The 22,830-nt window shown below is 43.4% G+C and overlaps 1 protein-coding gene across 3 annotated transcripts; it reads left to right on the top strand.

Annotated features, from left to right (window-relative positions):
- The first annotated feature begins 1,245 nt into the window (after nt 1–1,245).
- On the top strand, nt 1,246–22,160 carry SERPINB8 (serpin family B member 8). Of its 3 annotated transcripts, none has more exons than XM_008013835.3 (7): nt 1,246–1,355; nt 9,791–9,968; nt 11,322–11,459; nt 13,232–13,349; nt 15,064–15,206; nt 16,897–17,049; nt 21,638–22,160. In XM_008013835.3, exons 2-7 carry the CDS (start codon nt 9,801–9,803, stop codon nt 22,040–22,042), a joined length of 1,125 nt encoding a protein of 374 aa, XP_008012026.3. In that variant the 5' UTR covers nt 1,246–1,355; nt 9,791–9,800; the 3' UTR covers nt 22,043–22,160. The 3 variants fall into 3 exon arrangements, with proteins under 3 accessions (XP_008012026.3, XP_037843913.2, XP_008012028.3); XM_037987985.2 differs by lacking the exon at nt 1,246–1,355 and adding an exon at nt 1,738–1,758; XM_008013837.3 differs by lacking the exon at nt 1,246–1,355 and adding an exon at nt 1,755–1,842.
- The last annotated feature ends 670 nt before the right edge of the window (nt 22,161–22,830 follow it).

Genomic DNA, 22,830 nt, shown 5'->3' with positions numbered 1-22,830 from the left:
TCTGAGATAAGAGGCTGTCAGTAGTGGAATACCTAGCAAACGTTTTTGAAAAAAATACAATTGAATGCCTTTCAGTTAAATGTGCATCTTTTCCATGAATGAGAAATGAACTGCTTTTTGAAAGAGCCTGGGGTCATCATTTTGAGAACCCCTCCTGGGGTATTTTTCCATAATTGTAAGATTTTGTTGTTTAAAAATGTTAAAATTCTCATATAAGAAAACTTTAAAAATTTGGAAATGTAGGTTTCTAACCTTCATAAAAATCTTCCAAAAAGAATAGTTTCGGTGGGCTTCAAACTGTTGACATATAAAAATTAAATTATTATTTTTTTGAGACGGAGTCTCACTCTGTCTCCCAGGCTGGAGTGCAGTGGCGCGATCTCGGCTCACTGCAAGCTCCGCCTTCCGGGTTCACAGCATTCTCCTGCCTCAGCCTCCCCAGTAGCTGGGACTACAGGCGCCCGCCACCACGCCTGGCTAATTGTTTTGTATTTTTAGTAGAGACGGGGTTTCACCCTGTTAGCCAGGATGGTCTCGATCTCCTGACCTCATGATCCGCCCGTCTGGGCCTCCCAAAGTGCTGGGATTACAGGCGTGAGCCACCGCGCCAGGCCAAAAATCAAATTATTTTTAAAAACTGGTTTCAAGAGGATAGATTTTTACTCATTAGATTCCAATCAAATATCTTTGAGTGATTAGTATATGTACTGAAAATCAAATGTCAAGGTTTAGTAAGTACAACCAATGCTCTTTATTCCATTTAAATCAGTCCATTTCCTGAGACCTTTCCCCTCATGATTGCTGTCAATCCAAATTTAAATTTGTTTATATGTTTTATAGCATTTAGAATACATTAGTATTGAGCACATTATTACGTATAAATTCATAGCGATCCATTGGGGATGCGTGTGGAAACTTGTGTCGATGGGTGTCACGCCAAAACAGCTGGGAAACTGCCGACTTTAGCAACTTTAACCTCTGATTTTGCCTTTAGTTAATTTTCAAAGTCCTCACTTTGAGAGTGCTCTTGCACGCACACACCCGAAACACGGATACTGAACATACTAATCCAGAAAAACAAACCAATCTCCTGTTGAGCAAAGCCTTCCACAACCACCCTCCAAGGACCAGTCACTGGCCCTCTCTCCGGTGCCCGCAGACATCCACACAGGCCCAAAGAATCAGGGATTGCACAGGCCAGCGCAATCGAACGGTTCTGAGTCATCTGCCGGAAGCCTTGCCCTCAATCAAGGCGGACGTGAAGCATCCACAAAGAAGGAATAGTCGAAGCAGCAGCGGCGGCAGCGGAAGCAGCAGCGGCGGCAGCAGCAGCGGGAGGTGGGGGCCTCTCCCAGGTACCAGGCGGGGCAGGCACGCAAGTGCCCAGGTTCCCGCGGCGGCCACCTCTTCCCTGGAGCGCGGGAGAGAAGCGGGAGAGAGGAAGGCCAAAGCAGGACTCAGAGCGAGGCAAAGGCGGGCAGGAAGTAGGGGAATGACGGTGGGAGGCGGCCGGGAAAGAGAGTCGCGGGGCTGTGGGGGTCGCCCTGGCACCAGCCGGGGTCCCGAGCCCCACCGAGAGACCCGGCCCAGGCAGAGGGCCGAGCCCAGAAAGCAGGAGCGCGCAGACCCTCCGTGACTCGGAAGCTGCCCCTGGAGAGGGAGCGTCTGTTTCTCGGCCTGCGATTTGCTGCCTGGTGGGAGCGGCGGGTGACGCGAGCGGTGGTTTTGGAAGCGCCGGAAGCTCGGGTGCGAGCCCGGGTAGGGCGACTGGGAGGAGCCGCGGCTGCGGAGGAGGCTCGGGGAGCGCTGGCGGCCGGGCCTGGAATTTCCGGGGCTCCTGGGGTAGATCGAGGAGGCGCCGAGTCCCTGCTCCCCTGGCACCCGCGCCTGCTTCTGTGCTTACAGCCTATTGGTTGCACCTTCTTCCCTCTCTGTCCCCTCCCTCCGTTCTTTCCATCCCTGCCTTCATTTTTCTGTATCTCTCATATTCCCTTCTTCATTGGCTGCTTCCTCTCAAACGGGATTTGGGGGGTGGGTGCTTCACCTACGCCCCTCTCTGTCGCAGCCACCCACCGGCGTTACTTTAACCAATTCCTCACTTTCCAGACACTCTCAGTCCTCTGGCTGCTGCTCCACTCCTGAGACCTCCGCTTTCCAAACGGCCTCACCCAGGGCTGCTCTCCGGGCCCCTCCGGCTTCTCTGCCTCGGGCTCTGGGTAGACCGCGCCCTCTTCCCTGGGTCCCCTCGGAGGGGCAGACGCGTCTCCCCAGTTCTGCCAGCACATCCTGATGGTTGGGTCGAAGTCTTCCTTTCGCGCGCTGGCTCTCTCCCCGTCGCCCTCCTCTGTCTCTTCCTTTTACTACCTCCATATATTGGAAATGCCCCAGAAATAGGTGGATTTCTTCTCTTGTGCCTCCACTAGATGTTCTGCTTAGTTTCATCCATTTTCATGATACCTCTCGGAATCGGGATGCTGGTGGCTCCAGGTCTCTGGCTCTAGACCTCCTACTCATCCCCACCCAGTCCCTGTGTTTACAAACATCCTTGGCTGTCTTTGTGACAGGTTTACCTGGTATGGTGTGTTCCCATTCCAGCCTGACTCCTCATATAAAATTCCGATGGTTCATGACCCACCCTAAGTATGAATTTATAACAGCTAGGCGCCTCGGGACTTGACCCTCCTGCGCTGTATCCCTGTGTGAGCTGTCACTCTGTCTGGCAATTCCAGCCCCCACTTCTCTATTTCAGAGAATCCCCAGCAGTCCCTGGCCCATGGTGGTGGCCTACCCGCCAGCTCCCCAGCCTCTTTTCAGACCAAATACTGAGCCGGATCGTCTTTCTAAAGCCCCAATGCACTCATATGAGACGTTTGTTTAAAAACCATGCATGGCTTTCCAGACCATAATCTCAAGTTCCAACTCCTAAATGTGGCATAAGGGTCCATCCTGTCTCACTACCACGTGGCTCACAGGAAACCATGGAAACCCACCCCAGGGACACCGCACAAACCATGCCCTTTGTGTTCCTGCCACATTCTTGGCACCTGCTAATTCCTCAGCCTATTATTTGCATCCCCCATTTCACCACCCATGGAATGCCTGCCTAGCTTTTTTTATTTATTTTTTATTTTTTTGATATGTGGTTTTAATAAGTTTTGTTACCTATGGAATAAATACAAAAGAACATTTAAAATGTGTATTAAATTATAAAGAACAGCAGTACAACCCATCACCCAGTTTAATAACTGGAATATTGTCATCGATGGAGGCCCTGCCTGTTTCCCTACTGATGACACCCTCCTCCCTCATCGCATCCGCTTCCCTCCCCTCTGTATCCCCACCTTCGTGAGTTTCATGGTAATAACGACGTTGCTTTTCTTGACAGTTTCACTACGTACACATGCATCAAGAACGAGTTAGTTTAGCCTGGTTTTGAACTTTGTGTGTATGGAATAATACTGCATTACTCTGTGGCTTGCTCCTTTAATACATTATTTGTGGGAATTGCCCACGTCAAAAACTAGAAGAACTTATAGCTGTGGTTCTTTTAGTTTTTATTGGTCTGTATTCCATTATACTAATATACTACAATCCATTTATCCATTCTGTTTTTGATGGACATTTGGGTTGTTTCTTTTTTATTATCATTATACTTTAAGTTCTAGGGTATGAGCGCACAATGTATGGGTTTGATACATGGGTATACATGAGCCATGTTGGTTTGCTGCACCCATCAGCTCGTCATTTACATTAGGTATTTCTCCTAATGCTATTCCTCCCCCACACCCCCCACACACACCCACCCCACAGGCACTGGTGTGTGATGTCCCTGCCCTGTGTCCAAGTGTTCTCATTGTTCATTTCCCACTTATGAGTGCTGTTTGCTTTTCTGTCTTTGTGATAATTTGCTGAGAATGATGGTTTCCAGCTCCATCCATGTCCCTGCAAAGGACACGAACTCATTGTTTTTTTATGGCCGCATACTTTTCCATGGTGTATATGTGCCACATTTTCTTAATCCAGTCTATCATTGATGGACATTTGGGTTGGTTCCAAGTCTTTGCTATTGTGAATAGTGCTGCAATAAATATACATGTGCACGTGTCTTTTTAGTAGCATGATTTATAATCCTTTGGGTATATACCCAGTAATGGGATGGCTGGATCAAATGGTATTTCTAGTTCTAGGTCCTTGAGGAATCGCCACACTGTCTTCCACAATCGTTGAACTAATTTACACTCCCACCAACAGTGTAAAAGCATTCCTATTTCTCCACATCCTCTCCAGCATCTGTTGTTTCCTGACTTTTTAATGATCACTATTCTAACTGGTGTGAGATGGTATCTCATTGTGGTTTTGATTTGCATTTCTCTGATGACCAGTGATGATGAGCATTTTTTTTTTCATGTGTCTGTTAGCTGCATAAATGTCTTCTTTTGGGAAGTATCTGTTCTTATCCTTTGCCCAGTTTTTGATGGGGTTGTTTTTTTTTTTTTTTTTTTTTTTTTTTTTTTTTTTTGAGACGGAGTCTCGCGCTGTCGCCCAGGCTGGAGTGCAGTGGCGCAATCTCGGCTCACTGCAAGCTCCGTCTCCCGGGTTCACGCCATTCTCCTGCCTCAGCCTCCCGAGTAGCTGGGGCTATAGGCGCTCGCCACTGCGCCCGGCTAATTTTTTCTATTTTTAGTAGAGACGGGGTTTCACCATGGTCTCGATCTCCTGACCTTGTGATCCGCCCGCCTCGGCCTCCCAAAGTGCTGGGATTACAGGCTTGAGCCACCGCGCCCGGCCGGGGTTGTTTTTTTCTTGTAAATTTGTTTGAGTTCTTTGTAGATTCTGGATATTAGCCCTTTGTCAGATGGGTAGATTGCAAAAATTTTCTCCCATTCTGTAGGTTGCCTGTTCACTCTGATGGTAGTTTCTTTTGCTTTGAAGAAGCTGTTTAGTTTAATTAGATCCCATTTGTCTATTTTGACTTTTTTTTTTTTTTTTTGCCATTGCTTTTGGTGTTTTAGTCATGAAGTCCTTGCCCATGCCTATGTCCTGAATGGTATTGCCTAGGTTTTCTTCTAGGGTTTTTATGGTTTTAGGTCTAACATTTAAATCTTCAATCCATCTTGAATTAATTTTTCTATAAGATGTAAGGAAGAGATCCAGTTTCAGCTTTCTACATATGCCAATTTTCCCAGCACCATTTATTAAATAGGGAATCCTTTCCCCATTTCTTGTTTTTGTCAAGTTTGCCAAAGATCCGATGGTTGTAGATGTGTGGTGTTATTTCTGAGGCCTCTGTTCTGTTCCGTTGGTCTATATCTCCGTTTTGGTACCAGTACCATGCTGTTTTGGTTACTGTAGCCTTGTAGTATAGTTTGAAGTCAGGTAGTGTGATGCCTCCAAATTTGTTCTTTTAGCTTAGGATTGTCTTGGCAATGTGAGCTCTTTTTTGGTTCCATATGAACTTTAAAGTAGTTTTTTCCAATTCTGTGAAGAAAGTCATTGGTAGCTTGATGGGGATGGCATTGAATCTATAAATTAGCTTGGCCTGCTAAGCTTTTAAAGCCAGCTTCAGTCAGCTTCTCTGGAACGTCTTTCCAGGATTCTATAGAGGTGGTTTTCTTTTTGTTTTTTTTCTTTTCTGAGGACTTCCTTAGCACTTTGAAAATTATCCTGTTATAGAGCACCTGACTGGCTTGAAACTACGCATTTCTGTATGTGTGTCTTCTTTAGGGTGTAAGCTTCTGGTAAGGGATTATGGCATTTGTTTTTCATTGCCTCCTCCCAAAACAGGTAATGAACATTCTACATAAATGCTCTTTGAGTAAACTCACTTTTGGATGTTGTATGGGGAGGGGGAGTGGAGGAGGGAGTTCATAGGTATTTGGGGCTCCCAGGAGGAGAACAGTATCATGTACTTGGAAACATAAGGCTTGCTTTTGAGGCTGACTCTCACTTTTTCTATGAGTCCCACAGACAGTATTTAATTGCCTCTGTCCTTGTTTGTTCGCCTGTAAAGGAAAAACTAGTTTAATGCCAATTTATTTGGTTGGCTGGAAATAAAAACTTCTGATTCCTGTTTTTTTATATCATAATCTAATTGTGGCATTGACATCTAAAGTATTATTTTGTATTAAAATTAATTGCTTTTTAGATATATTGGGTAAAATCCATTTTGTTTAAACTTCCAATCCTTCTAAAAGCCATAATGTCCAAATGAGATTTGAGAGGAAGACGGGGGGAAGAGTCATTCTGTTACCTGGTTTTCTCCCCTGCCTGACTTCTGACCTGAGCAGAGGCCAAGGGGGTACACTTGTATGTGAGTGTGTGCATGTGTATTGTGGCTGAAGGGTAGATAGTGATGGGAAATACCACATACTGACCAGCACCTGAGTGTTGAAAAGGAATGGAAGTGGGGACATGAGATGAAGGAAGAGGAAAGATGGAAGAAATCAGAAGTAGCGGTTTGCAACTAAGAGCAGTTAAAATGTAAAGATGAGATTGATGCAATAGTTCAGTTCATTCAGAACTATTGAAACTATTGATTCAGTAGTTCAGACAGGATGATGAAACACACCTACACACACATACACCAACCTAAGTTCATGCTTGCTTCACCCTGAGTCCAAAGCTCTTATGCTAAGGTTGGATCAAATCCAAATTTATTTGTGTCTCTGTCTTACCCAGTTTACCTAATTCTCTCCATCTTTAAGTTTGTTTGGTGCCACCTTCTGGTAGGCCCAGTTCTATGAAGTTTGACTGTTCCTTCCTGCCTCCTAGTCTCTGAAATGTCCTCAAGTGAAAGATGAGGTCGTGAGGGACCCCGGGACTTGCCTGCACAGACTCCTCTGGCTTCCAATATCTGCAGGTCCTAGTATAAGCTCCGGAGAGGCCTTGTGATGTGAGGATAGTGAGGAACCAGAACATTTTGTTCCATAAGAAACAACCTATTAAGTATAGAGTACTGTGGTGCAAATTATGCCATGATTGTGTTTTCTTGGTTCACATTTATTTTACTTAGTTTTTTGAACCCTAACCATAACCCTAACCCTACTTGTTTTTTTCTGAACTGCACTAACATTTATTTTAAACTTTAAAGAATTTGCACTGCTTTAGACTGTTGTTCTATATTTAGAGTGTTGCCTTTACACTTTTAAAAAAATATAAGCTCACTTTTGTGTTGAAGTAAGAGACACCCTTCTGTTTAAAAATATCTTAAGAGTAAGCAAAATATCTTAGGAGGAAGCAAAACATCCAACAGTGAAGATACTTTGTTTAATACAGTTGTTCCCCACTTCCCTGTCTCAACCACTCAATTCCGCTTTCCTCTTGTGCCCTAAGAGACCCAGAGGACCCGTCCAAGACCCCCAATAAGGGGATACAGTTTCCAAGCTGCTGCACCAGGCACTTTGTAGGCCACTGGGAAACTGGATGAGGCTCCATCTGTTTATAGAAATGAACACATGCACGATGATTTATATCTCTAGATAGAGTTTCCAGGACTTTTTGTTTTGCTCATTTGCTAATTTTCAAAACTGGAGCATATTTTTCTTGTTTGACTTTACATTTTTTCAGTTAAACATTATACCTGTTTATGAAAAAAAGGATAATATAATAGAAAAAAATATCTTGTAGGATCATGAGACTATAGATAATGATTTGTCTTTTTATTTTCCCAAATGTTCTCAATTGTAAGAGCAAAAAGGCTCAGGAAAATTGAGATGAGTTGGTGAACTGTAATATTTTGTGAAATAATGGCCCAAGTTTTTATAAGGTTTGATAGAAATGAACAATAACGTAGGACTTGTAATAATGTGCGACAAAAAAATGTACTAAAATTATAATAATTAATAGTAAGCTGTAATAGCTTTTTAGCACTTTAAGCAAGGTGCCCCCCTCCATTAGGCTTCTACCTTCCACAGAACTGGTTGATAGGGATGATATCTTTCTTGATAATTACATTTCAAAGGGATGGCTTCCAGGTCTTTGAGAAAGACTGTCCTGGGATGTAAAACTAGCAAGAAGCGTTTAAAAAAGATTTACATCTCAAAGGGGCTGATAAAGAATTTACAATGACAAGTTCTCTAAATAAAATGCTTTAAGAAAAAGGAAGAAAGGGCCTAGAGGCAGGAGGAAGCCTGTTTAGTTTGTTTATTTAGTCAAGTTTGGGTTGTCTAAAGTTTATTAAAGCTGAGGGGAATGTTAAGACTCTCTTAGCCAGGAGGAATCAAAAATCAATGCACCTAATTAAAAGTGCTCACCCGATGACCAGATTGAGGCTTCATATTTTATATCCACACCTATGGGCTTTCTTTGCCACTCCATAACCCAGTTTCAGCAGCTCTTGGGGAAAATGGGACATCTTTTTGGGGTCACCTTGAAAAGTAATGTATTTTTGTCTTTCCGGTAGCCCCATATTTTAGGTCAGCCTATTTCAAACAAACTCTCCACATTTGGTGAAATGAATCTAGCTATTTTCACAGGACGTGATGACAGAAATAGTTTTTATTGATAAAGAATTACATTTGTAAGTTTAAAACATTCTTTATAGGTTATGTTGTAGACATTAAACTGAAAGATAATGAGCAGCAATGGGGGGATTTTGTGTGATGATTAAGAATTCAGGCTCTGGAATCAAACTGTGGGTTCCAGGTGTTTATGACTACTTGAGGGTTCTGGAATGAGTTACTAAACCTCACTCAGTCTTCTCATCTCTAAAGTGGGGCAATAATTGTACTGACCTCATGTGTTGTTGGGTGATAATGGAAAGTGCTGAAAACAGTGCCTGGCACCAAGATTTTTGTTGTTGTTGTTTGTTTTGTTTTTGTTTTGTTTTGTTTTGTTTTCTGAGATGGAGTCTCACTCTGTTGCCCAGGCTGGAGTGCAGTGGCACGATCTTGGCTCTCTGCAGCCTCCACCTCCTGGGGCTCAAGCGATTCTCCGGCATCAGCCTTCCAAGTAGCTGGGATTACAGTTGCCCACCACCGTGCCTGGATAATTTTTGAATTTTCAATAGAGATGTGGTTTCACCTTCTTGGCCAGGCTGGTCTCAAACTGCTGACCTCAAGTGATCTGCCCACCTCAGGCTTACAAAGTGCGGGGATTACAGGTGTGAACCACCACACCCATCCGCACCAAGACCTTTTGGCTGCTGCTACACCAAGGGAGCAAGTAAGCAGGTCTTGGAGAGTGTCTGTGCCCCTGTTGCTAAGAGGGGTACCAGTCATGGGCCCTGAGATTGGCTATTTTATGAATAAACCAGTGTTTTTTTTCCTATTGGTGTGGTAACCCTTTACCACACATTTAGTGGCTGAAAACAACACGCATTTATTATCTTACAGGTCTGGAAGTCCTAAGTCCAAAATGGTACAGCAGAGCAATGTTATTTTCGGGAATCTCTAGGAGAAAATCTGTTTCCTTGCTTTTTCTGGCTTCTCAAGGAGGTTGCATTCCTTCATCAGTGGCCCCTACCCCTCTGACCTCTGCTTCCGTCCTCACGTCTCCATCTCCGACTCTGACCCTCCTGCGTCTCTCTTATAAGGACCCTCATGATTCCATTGAGTCCACTGGGGTAACTCAGGATAAGCTCACGTCTCAAAATACTTAATTGAGTACCATTTGCAAAGTCCTTATTGCCAGGGAAGATCATGTTGTCACGTTTTGGGAATTAGGAGTGGAAGTCTTTTGGGGGGTGGTTATTCCACCTACCACCTCAGGGCCTGCTGACTCGGGACGAATGACTGTGTGGCCACAGGAGGGCTTGGCTGATGTGCTTTTCTGTGCTGTGCCTTTGATGCAGACCTTCCCTGATGGATGACCTCTGTGAAGCAAATGGCACTTTTGCCATCAGCTTATTTAAAATATTAGGGGAAGAGGACAACTCAAGAAATGTATTCTTCTCTCCCATGAGCATCTCCTCTGCCCTGGCCATGGTCTTCATGGGGGCAAAGGGAAGCACCGCAGCCCAGATGTCCCAGGTATGTGTGCTTGTCGCAAAGGAAGGAGAACGGCATGTTTCCCTGTGCTTCCGTCGAATTGTCTTTCTGTACTTTTGCTACAGCTGATGAAAGCCTGTGGAGCTGGAGGTGGAAGGGGGAGCAGCACGGCAGTGGAGAAGAGCAGAAAGGGGTAGAAGGGTGAAATATGTTAGACAGATCACCTCCTCCGATGTTTATGAGAGAAATCAAGCCACGGAGTTATTTTCTCTAGATCAGATCATCAGTACAGTCTGGCAAATTCACACCTTTGATAAGTAAGATAAACTATCATTCTGTCCCGCAGGAAGGCAAAATATTCCAACCTTGTTACATTTTAAACTTTTGCTAACATTGTATTTTAAATAGACATGCAGCTGCCTAGATTAACTTTTTGTTAAGTGGGTTATTTTTAGTGCACGATTATGCATCCTGGGAAAGGAATGTAATACAAGCGTAGACTTATATCTTCTGGAGTGATTTAGAGGAATATATAATCTGTTTGATTCAAACTGGTGATGTATATATAACGTTATCTACAAACGAGGTGGGAGATAATCCTTTAGGAACAGTTCTGTGACTATTGGTGAAAATGTCCGAGATAATTGCCAAATGAATGTCACTTTACCACCAATATGAGAGGTGTATAGACAATCTCCTAAAATGCACCTAGGGACCCCAGTTGACATCCTTCTGTGGTTGTTTCTTTCAACTGATTGGAGGAGTGAGGCTTTGGACTGCAGGTGATTGAGAGATATAGGAACAACCTTAATTCTCACTCTGACTTGACATTTAATTTATAATATGGTCTGGAGAACTTCTGTAAAATTGCAGATGAAACATTTTTAGTTTTATTGCTGCTTTTGTTTGTATTACCTGAGTCGTAATTCATCCCAGTTACTTTTTTCTGCTCTGCCTTCCCTCTGAATTATTGCACAGTGCCTTGCTGGGATGAATACATTTGCTAGACTAGTGGTTCTCACGGGGGGTTGGGGTGGGAGGTAGGGGTCGGTGATGGGAGGTAGGGGTCGGTGGGTGAATTTTTCCTTCTTGGGGACCCTTGCCAAGACCTGGAGTTTTAGATCCCATAACTGAGAGGTGCTGCTGACATCTAGTGGACAGAATCCAGAAGTGCTGCAAAAATCCTATAACGCTTATGTGAGACCAGGAAGTGTCCTGGCCCCAAGTGTCAGTGCTACATTGCCCACGTTGAGAAACCCTGTGCTAGAGAATTAGGCCAAACTTTTTTAAAGTAGGATCCTGTGTGATTTTTTTAGTACAGAGGTTTGTTTGGAGGAAGCTCTTTGGGAGAGTATAATGGCAGTGTTAAAAGTCAGTGTTGGTTTCTGTTCCCAGGCACTTTGTTTGTACAAGGACGGAGATATTCACCAAAGTTTCCAGTCACTTCTCAGTGAAGTTAACAGAACTGGCACTCAGTACTTGCTTAGAACGGCCAACAGGCTCTTTGGAGAAAAGACGTGTGATTTCCTTCCAGTAAGTAGTATTCATATATTGATGAAAAAGAAATGGAAAATAAGTTAGACTACAGAAGAGTAGAGAATCAAGTATAACTGTACTGTCTTAAAATGTGCTTGGAATTATACTTCCGAAATTACAATTTTAGATTTTATGATGGCTTCTGAATTATGCCCTTTGTAAATTGTTTCTGATACACCCATCCCTGTTATCAATCCCAATATGTCAGTTCTCCTGCACGCAGCCCTGCTTCTCCCCCTTAATTCCCTATGCCTGAGTGACTGCATCATTCAACGTGCTGTGCAGAGCTCCTCCCCAGTCCCATGTGTGGTTATTGGGCTGCCTCCTGCTGAGATAGCCTCTCAAATTCTCTTAAATTTGCCCCTCTCTTCTGAATTGCATCTATAACTGACACAATTGTCTTTCTAAAATGAAAATCTGTTCATAAAACTGAGGTTTTAAATTTAAGTAGTTCCTATTTACTTAGGCATGTAAGTCCAAGGTTCCCGAGTCCAGCCTGGCATAATACAATCAGTGAGGTTCAGAAATTATGCCACATAATATGCAGGGTGATGTTGTCTGGAAATTAGTGAACCGATCACAGCAAACTGGGCCATCCTATTGGCTGCAGGTTCTGAGAGGGCTCCTCTAAGGTTCAAATACATCCCTGTCCTGGTAGATGCTGGGTGCTGTTCCCCGAATGTGCCTGCTCTGGGTTTATCTACCTCAGAAAGTGACTCTGGATCCCAGGAATTTCCTGGTGAATCCATTTCATTTTTGAACTTCAGCCTGATCTTCTACTGTTATAATATTGGGGAACACAGGGAACCAACCTCTACTTTTCTTGGTGGCTTGTCTCCTCCTTCCCTCTATATCCCCTTTATTTGGCCGAAATTAAAGTATTTGAGAACATGGAATGGACAGAGTCTGGGAGCCAGTTTCCAGGCCTGTTATATCTGAAGCCACGTTTTTGTGAGGTGAGTTATCTGGGTTTTAATGTATTGGGTACAGGCCTTTTCTGATTGGACCCCAACTTACATTTCAAGGCTCTTTCCCTGCCACTGTTTCCCTTAATCCCCTTCATCCCCTTCCTGATACACACAAACACACATACATGTGTGTACACACACACACACACATGCGTGCAATCCACACACATGCAAGTTAACAGGCACACACATATGCACCCATGCACACAGATGTTCACATGCACGCACATGTATGAACCCAGTTGCACATACACACTATAATCCAGGCCTATCACCCTCCATTCCCATGGGGCCTTCCTTGCTCTATATTCTTCCAACCAACCGTATGACCCAGATCTAAAATGCTATTTCCTTCTTTGCAGTTCAACACGATTTCTTAACCATCTAGTTCCCTTATAAAACCTCTCATTTACCCAAAACCACAATACTGTAGTTTGTGCTGGTGATGCAAAATGAGTAACAGTGTGTTAGACTGCCTAGTGAGGGAAGCAATATTAAAGTCAGTGCCGTGTTTGACAGGGATGCTTCTGGGCTGTTACGTGGATAGTGGCAGCTCATGATGTCCTGTAAGTGTCTGGGTGTCTCAGCTGCCTCTTCTCAGGCTGTGGACCTCCTCAAACCAAGCACTTTACCCAGTACCAGGGAAGAATAGGTTTTCGTTAATTGCACGCATGCACCATAAAGTGCTGTGTGACCTGTCCAAGCACTTATGGTGGAAGTGCAGTAAGAGAAAACAAAATGCTTTTGCATTCGTGGGAGCCATTACCAAATGAGACCAAACTCAGTGTTTTGTGTTTGCAGGACTTTAAAGAATCCTGTCAGAAGTTCTATCAGGCAGAGCTGGAGGAGTTGTCCTTCGCTGGAGACACGGAAGAGTGCAGGAAACGTATAAATGACTGGGTGGCAGAAAAGACTGAAGGTGAGACAGCTTCATTTCTGTGGATTTGGAATTACTACGCAGCGAGGCTGAGATTGGCTGGGATGGGACCTCCATGGTGTTGCCACTGTGACCTGCTCACCACAGGCCTGTTTGTGTGTATTGCTGAGTTTGCAGGCCAACAATGCAATTCTGTCGTTTCTTATCAGATCATGAAGTACTAATTTCTAAAACTCATGTTGAATCTCAGACCTCCTCCCCTGTGGACCATGCTGGAAAATCCCTGGAAAATAGTTCCTCCTTGGAATCCTGTTAATCTTCTCTCTGAGAGGCCCCTCCATGCTCGGAGACGGAATGGCGTTCAATTAAGTTGCAGCTTAAAGAGGGCTCTCATGTTATCTCCTCCCCGTGGTCATGGGGACAACTTAGTAGTTTGATCTGCAGCCTTCTCCTTCCTTTTTAACTTGGCCGTGGCTACATTTGCTCTCTGAGTGTGGCCTTTTCTGAATTTGCTCCCTATTCTGGACGTGCAGCAACATGGAGCCTGCAGTGTTCCCTGCCCAGACCACACTCCATCCCACCAGAAATATTTCTGCCAGTTCTTTACTTCAGTAGGAAACAAGGGGAGGCATCCTTGAAAGCATCCTAAATACCTAACAAGTAATTTAGATACTTGTAAACAGTGGAGGAATTAAGTCACTTGTTTCAGGGGCCAACCTAGCCCTCATTATTGCATCCGTTCCATCTCTATGTCACAACCACTGTATGTCTAACAGAAGTAATGCCCGTGGTTCTACTGAAAGCCAATAAAATAATTACCATGGGAAGGGAAGAGCCTTTCATGTTTTCATACGTCATCTGCCCAGTGGTCTCTCCAGTTGTTCCAGCAGTACTGTCACCTGAGGAATCTAGAAGCTTCTCCACACCATCTCCCCACTGCTCTATATCTGTCACTTCTCTTCCAGGGCTGCTTATACCCTTCCTTCCCTTAGGCTGACCCCCAGAATATTAGAGCTGGAGGGGACCTTGGAGATGACTTTGTTATCCTCTCATTGGACAGCTCAACTTGGGCCCCTTTATTCCATCCCCCTAATTCCTTTGCCCCATTCACCCCTTTCAGTGAGGCTGCCTTCTCCCATTGACAGGTCTGTGTTCTCTCATCCTTTGGAAGCCTTTCCTTGTCTGATGAGGTTAGAATATATGTATAGAGCAATGATCCTCAACTAGGGGTGGCTTTGCCCTCCAGGTGCCATTGGATAATAGCTGAAGACAGTCTTGGTTGTCAAAATTGGGAGAAATGCTGCTGGCTAACCATCCTACAATGCCCAAGACAGCCCCCATAACAAAGAATTATTTGGCTTAAGATGACAATAGTGGTGAGGCTTGGATATAATAGTGCCAAGGTTGACTACCCCATAGTCAGAATCAAGACTCTGAGGTGATGTTCTCAACTCAGCCACTTGTCACCTGTGTGCACTCGGCAAAAAGTCTGGCAAATGCTCTGATCCTGAATTTCTACATCCGTAAATTGAGGGCAAAATGATAGTTGCCCTTCCTACTTCAAGGCTTTTTTCTTAAGCACAAACGATACACTGTGTATACCACACTGCTAAACACCATCGCCCAATTCATCGGGTGGCCAGAAAGACAGAACTCCAGGCTCTCTCTGAAGCCTCTGCCTTAGGCGTCAAAGGAATTTTTGTAAAATAATGCTTGTTTCCCCACAAATTGCAATAAACTCTCATATTCTTTATAGGTAAGATTTCAGAGGTACTGGATGCTGGGACAGTCGATCCCCTGACAAAGCTGGTCCTTGTGAATGCCATCTATTTCAAGGGAAAGTGGAATGAGCAATTTGACAGAAAGTACACAAGGGGGATGCTCTTTAAAACCAACAAGGTAGGGAAAGAGTTTTCAGATATACTGCTACTTCCTTAAAGTAACATTACAGGAAATATTCTTTTAGAAAAATGAATAATTTATTTGACATGATCTTGATTTTAATCTATTTCTGAATTATATTATTTTATTTTCTTTGAGACAGGGTCTCTTTCTGTCACCCAGGCTGGAGTGCAGTGGTGCAATCTCAGCTCACTGCAGCCTTGACCTCCCAGGTGCAAACGATCACCCAATCTTAGCTTCCCAAGTAGCTGGGACTGCAGGTGCACACCACCAGGCCTGGCTAATTTTTGTATTTTTTGTAGAGACAAGGTTTTGTCATATTGCCCAGGTTGGTCTTGAACTCCTGGCCTCAAGTGATACACCCGCCTTATCCTCCCAAAGTTCTGGGATTACAGGCATAACCCACTGTGCCTGGCTTTTTTTCTGAATGAATTTAATGCCTCCTGTATGTCTTTAATGGCGGAAGGAGGAGAGAAGCAAAACTAATTTTGGTGTTGATGGTTTTGTTTTTCCATCTTTGATCAAATCTACCTTCCATTTCTGGTCGTATGATTTGGATTGGAGGAGAATTTCTTCTAAGCCTTGGAATTATGTTTGCATGATGCTATTACTGTCTATAGCTAGTTAGATACCTTTTTGCCATATCAGTGGCAACTATGCCTGTTTATTGCCTTAAAAATCAAAGTTATACAATCCTGAACACAAGAAAAAGATGTTAGCAGATGTAAAGCCCTAACTTTACATTCCCTTTTGAATATGAAAATAACTGGTATCAATAGTTGTTAGCGGCCGGGCGCGGTGGCTCACGCCTGTAATCCCAGCACTTTGGGAGGCCGAGGCGGGCGGATCACAAGGTCAGGAGATCGAGACCATGGTGAAACCCCGTCTCTACTAAAAAATAGAAAAAAATTAGCCGGGCGCAGTGGCGGGCGCCTGTAGTCCCAGCTACTCGGGAGGCTGAGGTAGGAGAATGGCGTGAACCCGGGAGGCGGAGCTTGCAGTGAGCCGAGATTGCGCCACTGCACTCCAGCCTGGGCGACAGAGCGAGACTCCGTCTCAAAAAAAAAAAAAAAAAAAAAAAAAAAAAAAAAAAGTTGTTAGCTTGGGATATGACATCCATCAACTTGATAATTTCATATTGCACAGAGATGTGAAAGTTAAAAATATATTTGATGCAGGCTTTAAAAACAGCAGACCTTACACATCTCTTCAAGGTCCCCTTCCCAAGAAAACCAAAGCCATAAAAGCAATTCTACAACTGGGAACTTTTCAGAGTTTGTACTGTACCTCTTTTCTAACCAGATCCTTCAGCCCAAGGGCCTGAATATTTACCTTAATTTCAATAAATAATTTTTAGTTGGAAGCTTCCATGAGAAAGCTTCTCTATGAATGTTCTCAAAAAAGCAAACACAACTTCTTCTAGGAATAATGTAGATTTTTATGTCCTTCTCCATTTACCAAACTGTTTTTTTTTTTTTTTCCTCACCTGGTAATAGTTGATTTGCTGGAACAATAGTTTGTTCTATTCATACTAAGATGTACTAATGAAGATTTTATATCCATCAGCATAAATGTGCAGAAACAGAAATTATACACACCTAGAGTTTCTGTGAGTTAGATGTATCCTATTTTTAGTAAATTATGCCCATTTTTCAGTGATCTAATTTTAATTTCATGTTTCTATTAGGAAAAAAAGACAGTGCAGATGATGTTTAAGGAAGCTAAATTTAAAATGGGGTATGTGGATGAGGTGCACACCCAGGTCCTGGAGCTGCCGTATGTGGAAGAGGAGCTGAGCATGGTCATTCTGCTTCCCGATGATGACACGGACCTCGCCGTGGTAAGCTCCAGGCAGTGAGTCTTTGAGTGTCTATGGAGTCCAGCTGAGCTCATTTCTTTATGTCCATCTACCACTTGGCATTTGAGGAGTTTCCAATTGGGGTTATTACATGTAGTGCTGGGTGAACATCATTGCGTGTCTTTTGGTGAACATGTTCATGCTTTTCTGTTGAGTGTATACATATATGAGTGGACACATTTTGATGAACCTAAGAAGAGAGAGTTCTAAATATATTGTTAATTGGAATTTTTTTTTTATTATACTTTAAGTTCTAGGGTACGTGTGCACAACGTACAGGTTTGTTACATATGTATACATGTGCCATGGTGGTGTGCTGCACCTATCAACTCGTCAGCACCCATCAACTTGTCATTTACATCAGTTATAACTCCCAGTGCCATCTCTCCCCCCTCCCCCCTCCCCATAATAGGCCCTGGTGTGTGATGTTCCCCTTCCCGAGTCCAAGTGATCTCATTGTTCAGTTCCCACCTATGAGTGAGAACGTGGAGTGTTTGGTTTTCTGTTCTTGCAAAAGTTTGCTGAGAGTGACGGTTTCCAGCTACACCCATGTCCCTACAAAGGACACGAACTCATCCTTTTTTATGGCTGCATAGTATTCCATGGTGTATATGTGCCACATTTTCTTAATCCAGTCTGTCACTGATGGACATTTGGGTTGATTCCAAGTCTTTGCTATTGTGAATAGTGCTGCAATAAACATACATGTGCATGTGTCTTTATAGCAGCATGATTTATAATCCTTTGGGTATATACCCAGTAATGGGATGGCTGGGTCATATGGTATTTCTAGTTCTAGATCCTTGAGGAATCGCCACGCTGTCTTCCACAATGGTTGAACTAGTTTACAATCCCACCAACAGTGTAAAAGTGTTCCTGTTTCTCCACATCCTCTCCAGCACCTGTTGTTTCCTGACTTTTGAATGATCGCCATTCTAACTGGTGTGAGATGGTATCTCATTGTGGTTTTGATTTGCATTTCTCTGATGGCCAGTGATGACGAGCATTTTTTCCTGTGTCTGTTGGCTGTATGAATGTCCTCTTTTGAGAAATGTCTGTTCATATCCTTTGCCCACTTTCTGATGGGGTTGTTTGTTTTTTTCTTGTAAATTTGTTTGAGTTATTTGTAGGTTCTGGATATTAGCCCTTTGTCAGATGAGTAGATTGCAAAAATTTTCTCCGATTCTGTAGGTTGCCTGTTCACTCTGATGGTAGTTTCTTTTGCTGTGCAGAAGCTGTTTAGTTTAATTAGATCCCATTTGTCAATTTTGGCTTTTGTTGCCATTGCTTTTGGTGTTTTAGACATGAAGTCCTTACCCATGCCTATGTCCTGAATGGTATTACATAGGTTTTCTTCTAGGGTTTTTATGGTATTAGGTCTAACATTTAAGTCTCTAATCCATCTTGAATTAATTTTCGTATAAGGAGTAAGGAAAGGATCCAGTTTCAGCTTTCTGCTTATGGCTAGCCAATTTTCGCAGCGCCATTTATTAAATAGGGAATCCTTTCCCCATTTCTTGTTTTTCTCAGCTTTGTCAAAGATCAGATGGCTGTAGATGTGTAGTATTATTTCTGAGGGCTCTGTTCTGTTCCATTGGTCTATATCTCTGTTTTAGTACCAGTACCATGCTGTTTTGGTTACTGTAGCCTTGTAGTATAGTTTGAAGTCAGGTAGCGTGATGCCTCCAGCTTTATTCTTTTTTTTTTTTTGAGACGGAGTCTCGCTCTGTCGCCTAGGCTGGAGTGCAGTGGCCGGATCTCAGCTCACTGCAAGCTCCGCCTTCCGGGTTTACGCCATTCTCCTGCCTCCGCCTCCTGAGTAGCTGGGACTACAGGCGCCTGCCGCCTCGCCCGGCTATTTTTTTGTATTTTTTAGTAGAGACGGGGTTTCACTGTGTTAGCCAGGATGGTCTCGATCTCCTGACCTCGTGATCTGCCCGTCTCGGCCTCCCAAAGTGCTGGGATTACAGGCTTGAGCCACCGTGCCCGGCAGCTTTATTCTTTTGACTTAGGATTGTCTTGGCAATGCGGCCTCTTTTATGGCTCCATATGAATTTTAAAGCAGTTTTTTCCCAATTCTGTGAAGAAAGTCACTGGTAGCTTGATGGGGATGGCATTGAATCTATAAATTACCTTGGGTGGCATGGCCATTTTCACGATATTGATTCTTCCTATCCATGAGCATGGTATGTTCTTCCATTTGTTTGTGTCCTCTTTTATTTCACTGAGCAGTGGTTTGTAGTTCTCCTTGAAGAGGTCCTTTACATCCCTTGTAAGTTGGATTCCTAGGTATTTTATTCTCTTTGAAGCAATTGTGGATGGAAGTTCATTCATGATTTGGCTCTCTGTCTATTACTGGTGTATAAGAATGCTTGTGATTTTTGCACGTTAATTTTGCCTCCTGATACTTTGCTGAAGTTGCTTATCAGCTTAAGGAGATTTTGGGCTGAGATGATGGGGTTTTCTAAATATAAAATCATGTCATCTGCAAACAGGGACAATTTGACTTCTTCTTTCCCTAACTGAATACCCTTGATTTCTTTCTCTTGCCTGATTGCCCTAGCCAGAACTTCCAACACTATGTTGAATAGGAGTGGTGAGAGAGGGCATCCCTATCTTGTGCCAGTTTTCAAAGGGAGTGCTTCCAGTTTTTGCCCATTCAGTATGATATTGGCTGTGGGTTTGTCATAAATAGCGCCTATTATTTTGAGATACATTCCATCAATACCGAATTTATTGAGAGTTTTTAGCATGAAGGGCTGTTGAATTTTGTCGAAGGCCTTTTCTGCATCTACTGAAATAATCATGTGGTTTTTGTCTTTGGTTCTATTTATGTGATGGATTACATTTATTGATTTGCATATGTTGAACCAGCCTTGCATCCCAGGGATGAAGCCCACTTCATCATGGTGGATAAGCTTTTTGATGTGCTGCTGGATTCGGTTTGCCAGTATTTTACTGAGGATTTTTGCATCGATGTTCATCAGGGATATTGGTCTAAAATGCTCTTTTTTTGTTGTGCCTCTGCCAGGTTTTGGTATCAGGATGATGTTGGCCTCATAAAATGAGTTAGGGAGAATTCCCTCTTTTTCTATTAATTGGAATTGTTTCAGAAGGAATGGTACCAGCTCCTTCTTGTACCTCTGGTAGAATTCGGTTGTGAATCCATCTGGTCAATTGGAATATTATTCTTTATTCTGCATGGAAGATCTACTTGAAAGCCCAATGATTATTGCACAAAAGTCCTGGAAGAAGGGTAGAGATCAATCTGGGCAGTGATTCTTAAACATTAATGCACATATATGATTCTAGTGATCTTGTTAAAGTGCAGATTTTGATTCAATGGAGTGTGGCCTGAGGTCTTGCATTTGGAACAAGATTCCAAGTGATACATATGCTTGCGACCACACTATGAATAGCAAAAGTCTAAAGTACAAGTGGGAAATTTACCTTATACAAGAGGAGAGAAAAGTCTTACTATGACAGAAAAGGAGCAGAGTCCGGGAAGGGAAAAGGTAAACTTGCAAGGTAAGAGATGCAAGACTAATAGTGCACTGGTAAACCAGCTCTGGGAGGTGGGAGTAGCCTTCATTTACAAAGTTTGCTGATTCTCATGACATGATAAATACTACCACCATGGCTGACTTTAGGCTATGAAGGGTTTAACAATCGATAGGAGCCAGCTCTGGCACACAAGTGCTCAGGATGTTGAGGGTGGGCTGCTTGATTTCCCTGGCTTCCCTTTGGAATCAGAAAGCTACTGCCCTAAGTCAGGGATGACATCTGTTGTGGCCACTTATGAGAAAATTAGGAGAGTCTTGAAATAGAGTCAAAATCAAAACAATGCTCATTGGAGAAGAGCACCCACCTGGGCTGCAGTTGGAAAAGGGAAGGGGAGATGTGAGTGGGAGGCCCTTCTCCCTTTTTTCTTTCTACCTTATTGATAAATAGAAAGAATGATGGATCTTGAAGAATTTGAAGCTAATTCCAGGACAGGCAGAGGACAAACAAGGATACCAGATGAAGTCTTGTTGAATTCCACATTTCTCGTCTCCTGCTCCCTTCTCATGCCTCCCTTCATCTTCAGATGAAACCCAATTCCCTCTCCTTTGCTCTGTAAGAGTTGCCGTCTGATTTAACCCTGAATAGTCCCCTGATTAGACTCAGAAGCAGAGTTCTGAGCCGTGCTCTTTGTCTTTTGTCAAACAATCTCTCCCACTCACAGTAATATGTACTGCGTGAAGATTAATGTAATGAATTGGTCAGAATTTTCTAAACTGTTACAAAATGTTTTTAACGTTTGAAAGGAGTTAGGTACAAATTGTTTTTATTAAAAATTTCTGCCTGTCTCAGGTGTTTACTAGCTCTTTTACACTTGTCTCCATAAAACTTGGAAAATATGAAGATTTGGGAGAAAATCTTGGTGTTTATAAAAGAAAATATCTGTAGATTTTCTTGGACCAGAACTTACCATCTAGTTGCATGTCATTAGTGGAGGGATAATAAATGGGTATGTGGGTATCAGGCTATTGTCATCTAAATTTTAAGGTTTGGCTCTTTCTTATCCTAGGTGGAAAAAGCACTTACATATGAGAAATTCAAAGCCTGGACAAATTCAGAAAAGTTGACAAAAAGTAAGGTTCAAGTTTTCCTTCCCAGATTAAAGCTGGAGGAGAGTTATGACTTGGAGCCTTTCCTTCGAAGGTTAGGAATGATCGACGCTTTTGATGAAGCCAAGGCAGACTTTTCTGGAATGTCAACTAAGAAGAATGTGCCTGTGTCCAAGGTTGCCCACAAGTGCTTTGTGGAGGTCAATGAGGAAGGCACAGAGGCTGCCGCAGCCACTGCTGTGGTCAGGAATTCCCGGTGTAGCAGAATGGAGCCAAGATTCTGTGCAGACCACCCTTTCCTTTTCTTCATCAGGCACCACAAAACCAACTGCATCTTTTTCTGCGGCAGGTTCTCTTCTCCGTAAAGAGGAGCAATTGCTGTACATGCCCTCCTTTCCTTCTGCCTACCTTGCCTTAATTGACATTCCATGTGACCCAGTTGGTGCAGTGGCTTGAATGCCAAAATAAAGCGTGTGCACTGAATAGTGTGTGAATGTCTTTGCTGAAGGTTCTGGAGCCACTGAGAATAACTGAGGCCACAGATGCCTGAAATTTGGGCCTGGGAAGGCTATGCTGGTTTTGGAGTGTTTGGGGTGCCTCCCATTGCCTCTGCCTTCACTTAAGTCTGTGCCCATTGTTTCAGGGGATCTTAAGAAGCATCTCAGGGCTTCAGGAGCCAGCCCTCTATGTGCTCTTCTATCCGCCCAACTCTGCCCACCACCACTACCGTGCTGAACAGGGACCAGTGCCCAGGTAACACTGCACACAAAGCCAAGGGCAAACCCTACAGAGTAAAGCTGCAGCCACCCTGTGTCTCACATGCAGCTGAAATAGTGGTCTGCTTCTGTCACTGTCGCATAGACAGCTCTGCATGCCCCCTGTCTCACACAGTCTGTAATGAAAACAGCTCCTTCTTATCTTTCCATAAACCTCAGATACAAGTTCAGGGACTCAGCAATACACTTCAGGACTGAGCTAGGAGGCAAATACTGAAACTTGCTATGCCGTCCTTTCTATTCCTTTTCCCTCTGAAATACACAAAATACCAAAGGAACTTACACAGCACACCACTGAGTCCTCTAACTCATCATATATGCTCAAACACGGCTCAAGCACACCCCTTAAGAAAGAACCTCCCTACATTACTTTTTTT

The sequence above is a fragment of the Chlorocebus sabaeus genome, chromosome 18, assembly GCF_047675955.1.
Source record: "Chlorocebus sabaeus isolate Y175 chromosome 18, mChlSab1.0.hap1, whole genome shotgun sequence".
In the NCBI taxonomy this organism is placed as follows: domain Eukaryota; kingdom Metazoa; phylum Chordata; class Mammalia; order Primates; family Cercopithecidae; genus Chlorocebus; species Chlorocebus sabaeus.
This window is presented reverse-complemented; position numbering and strand designations above follow the sequence as displayed.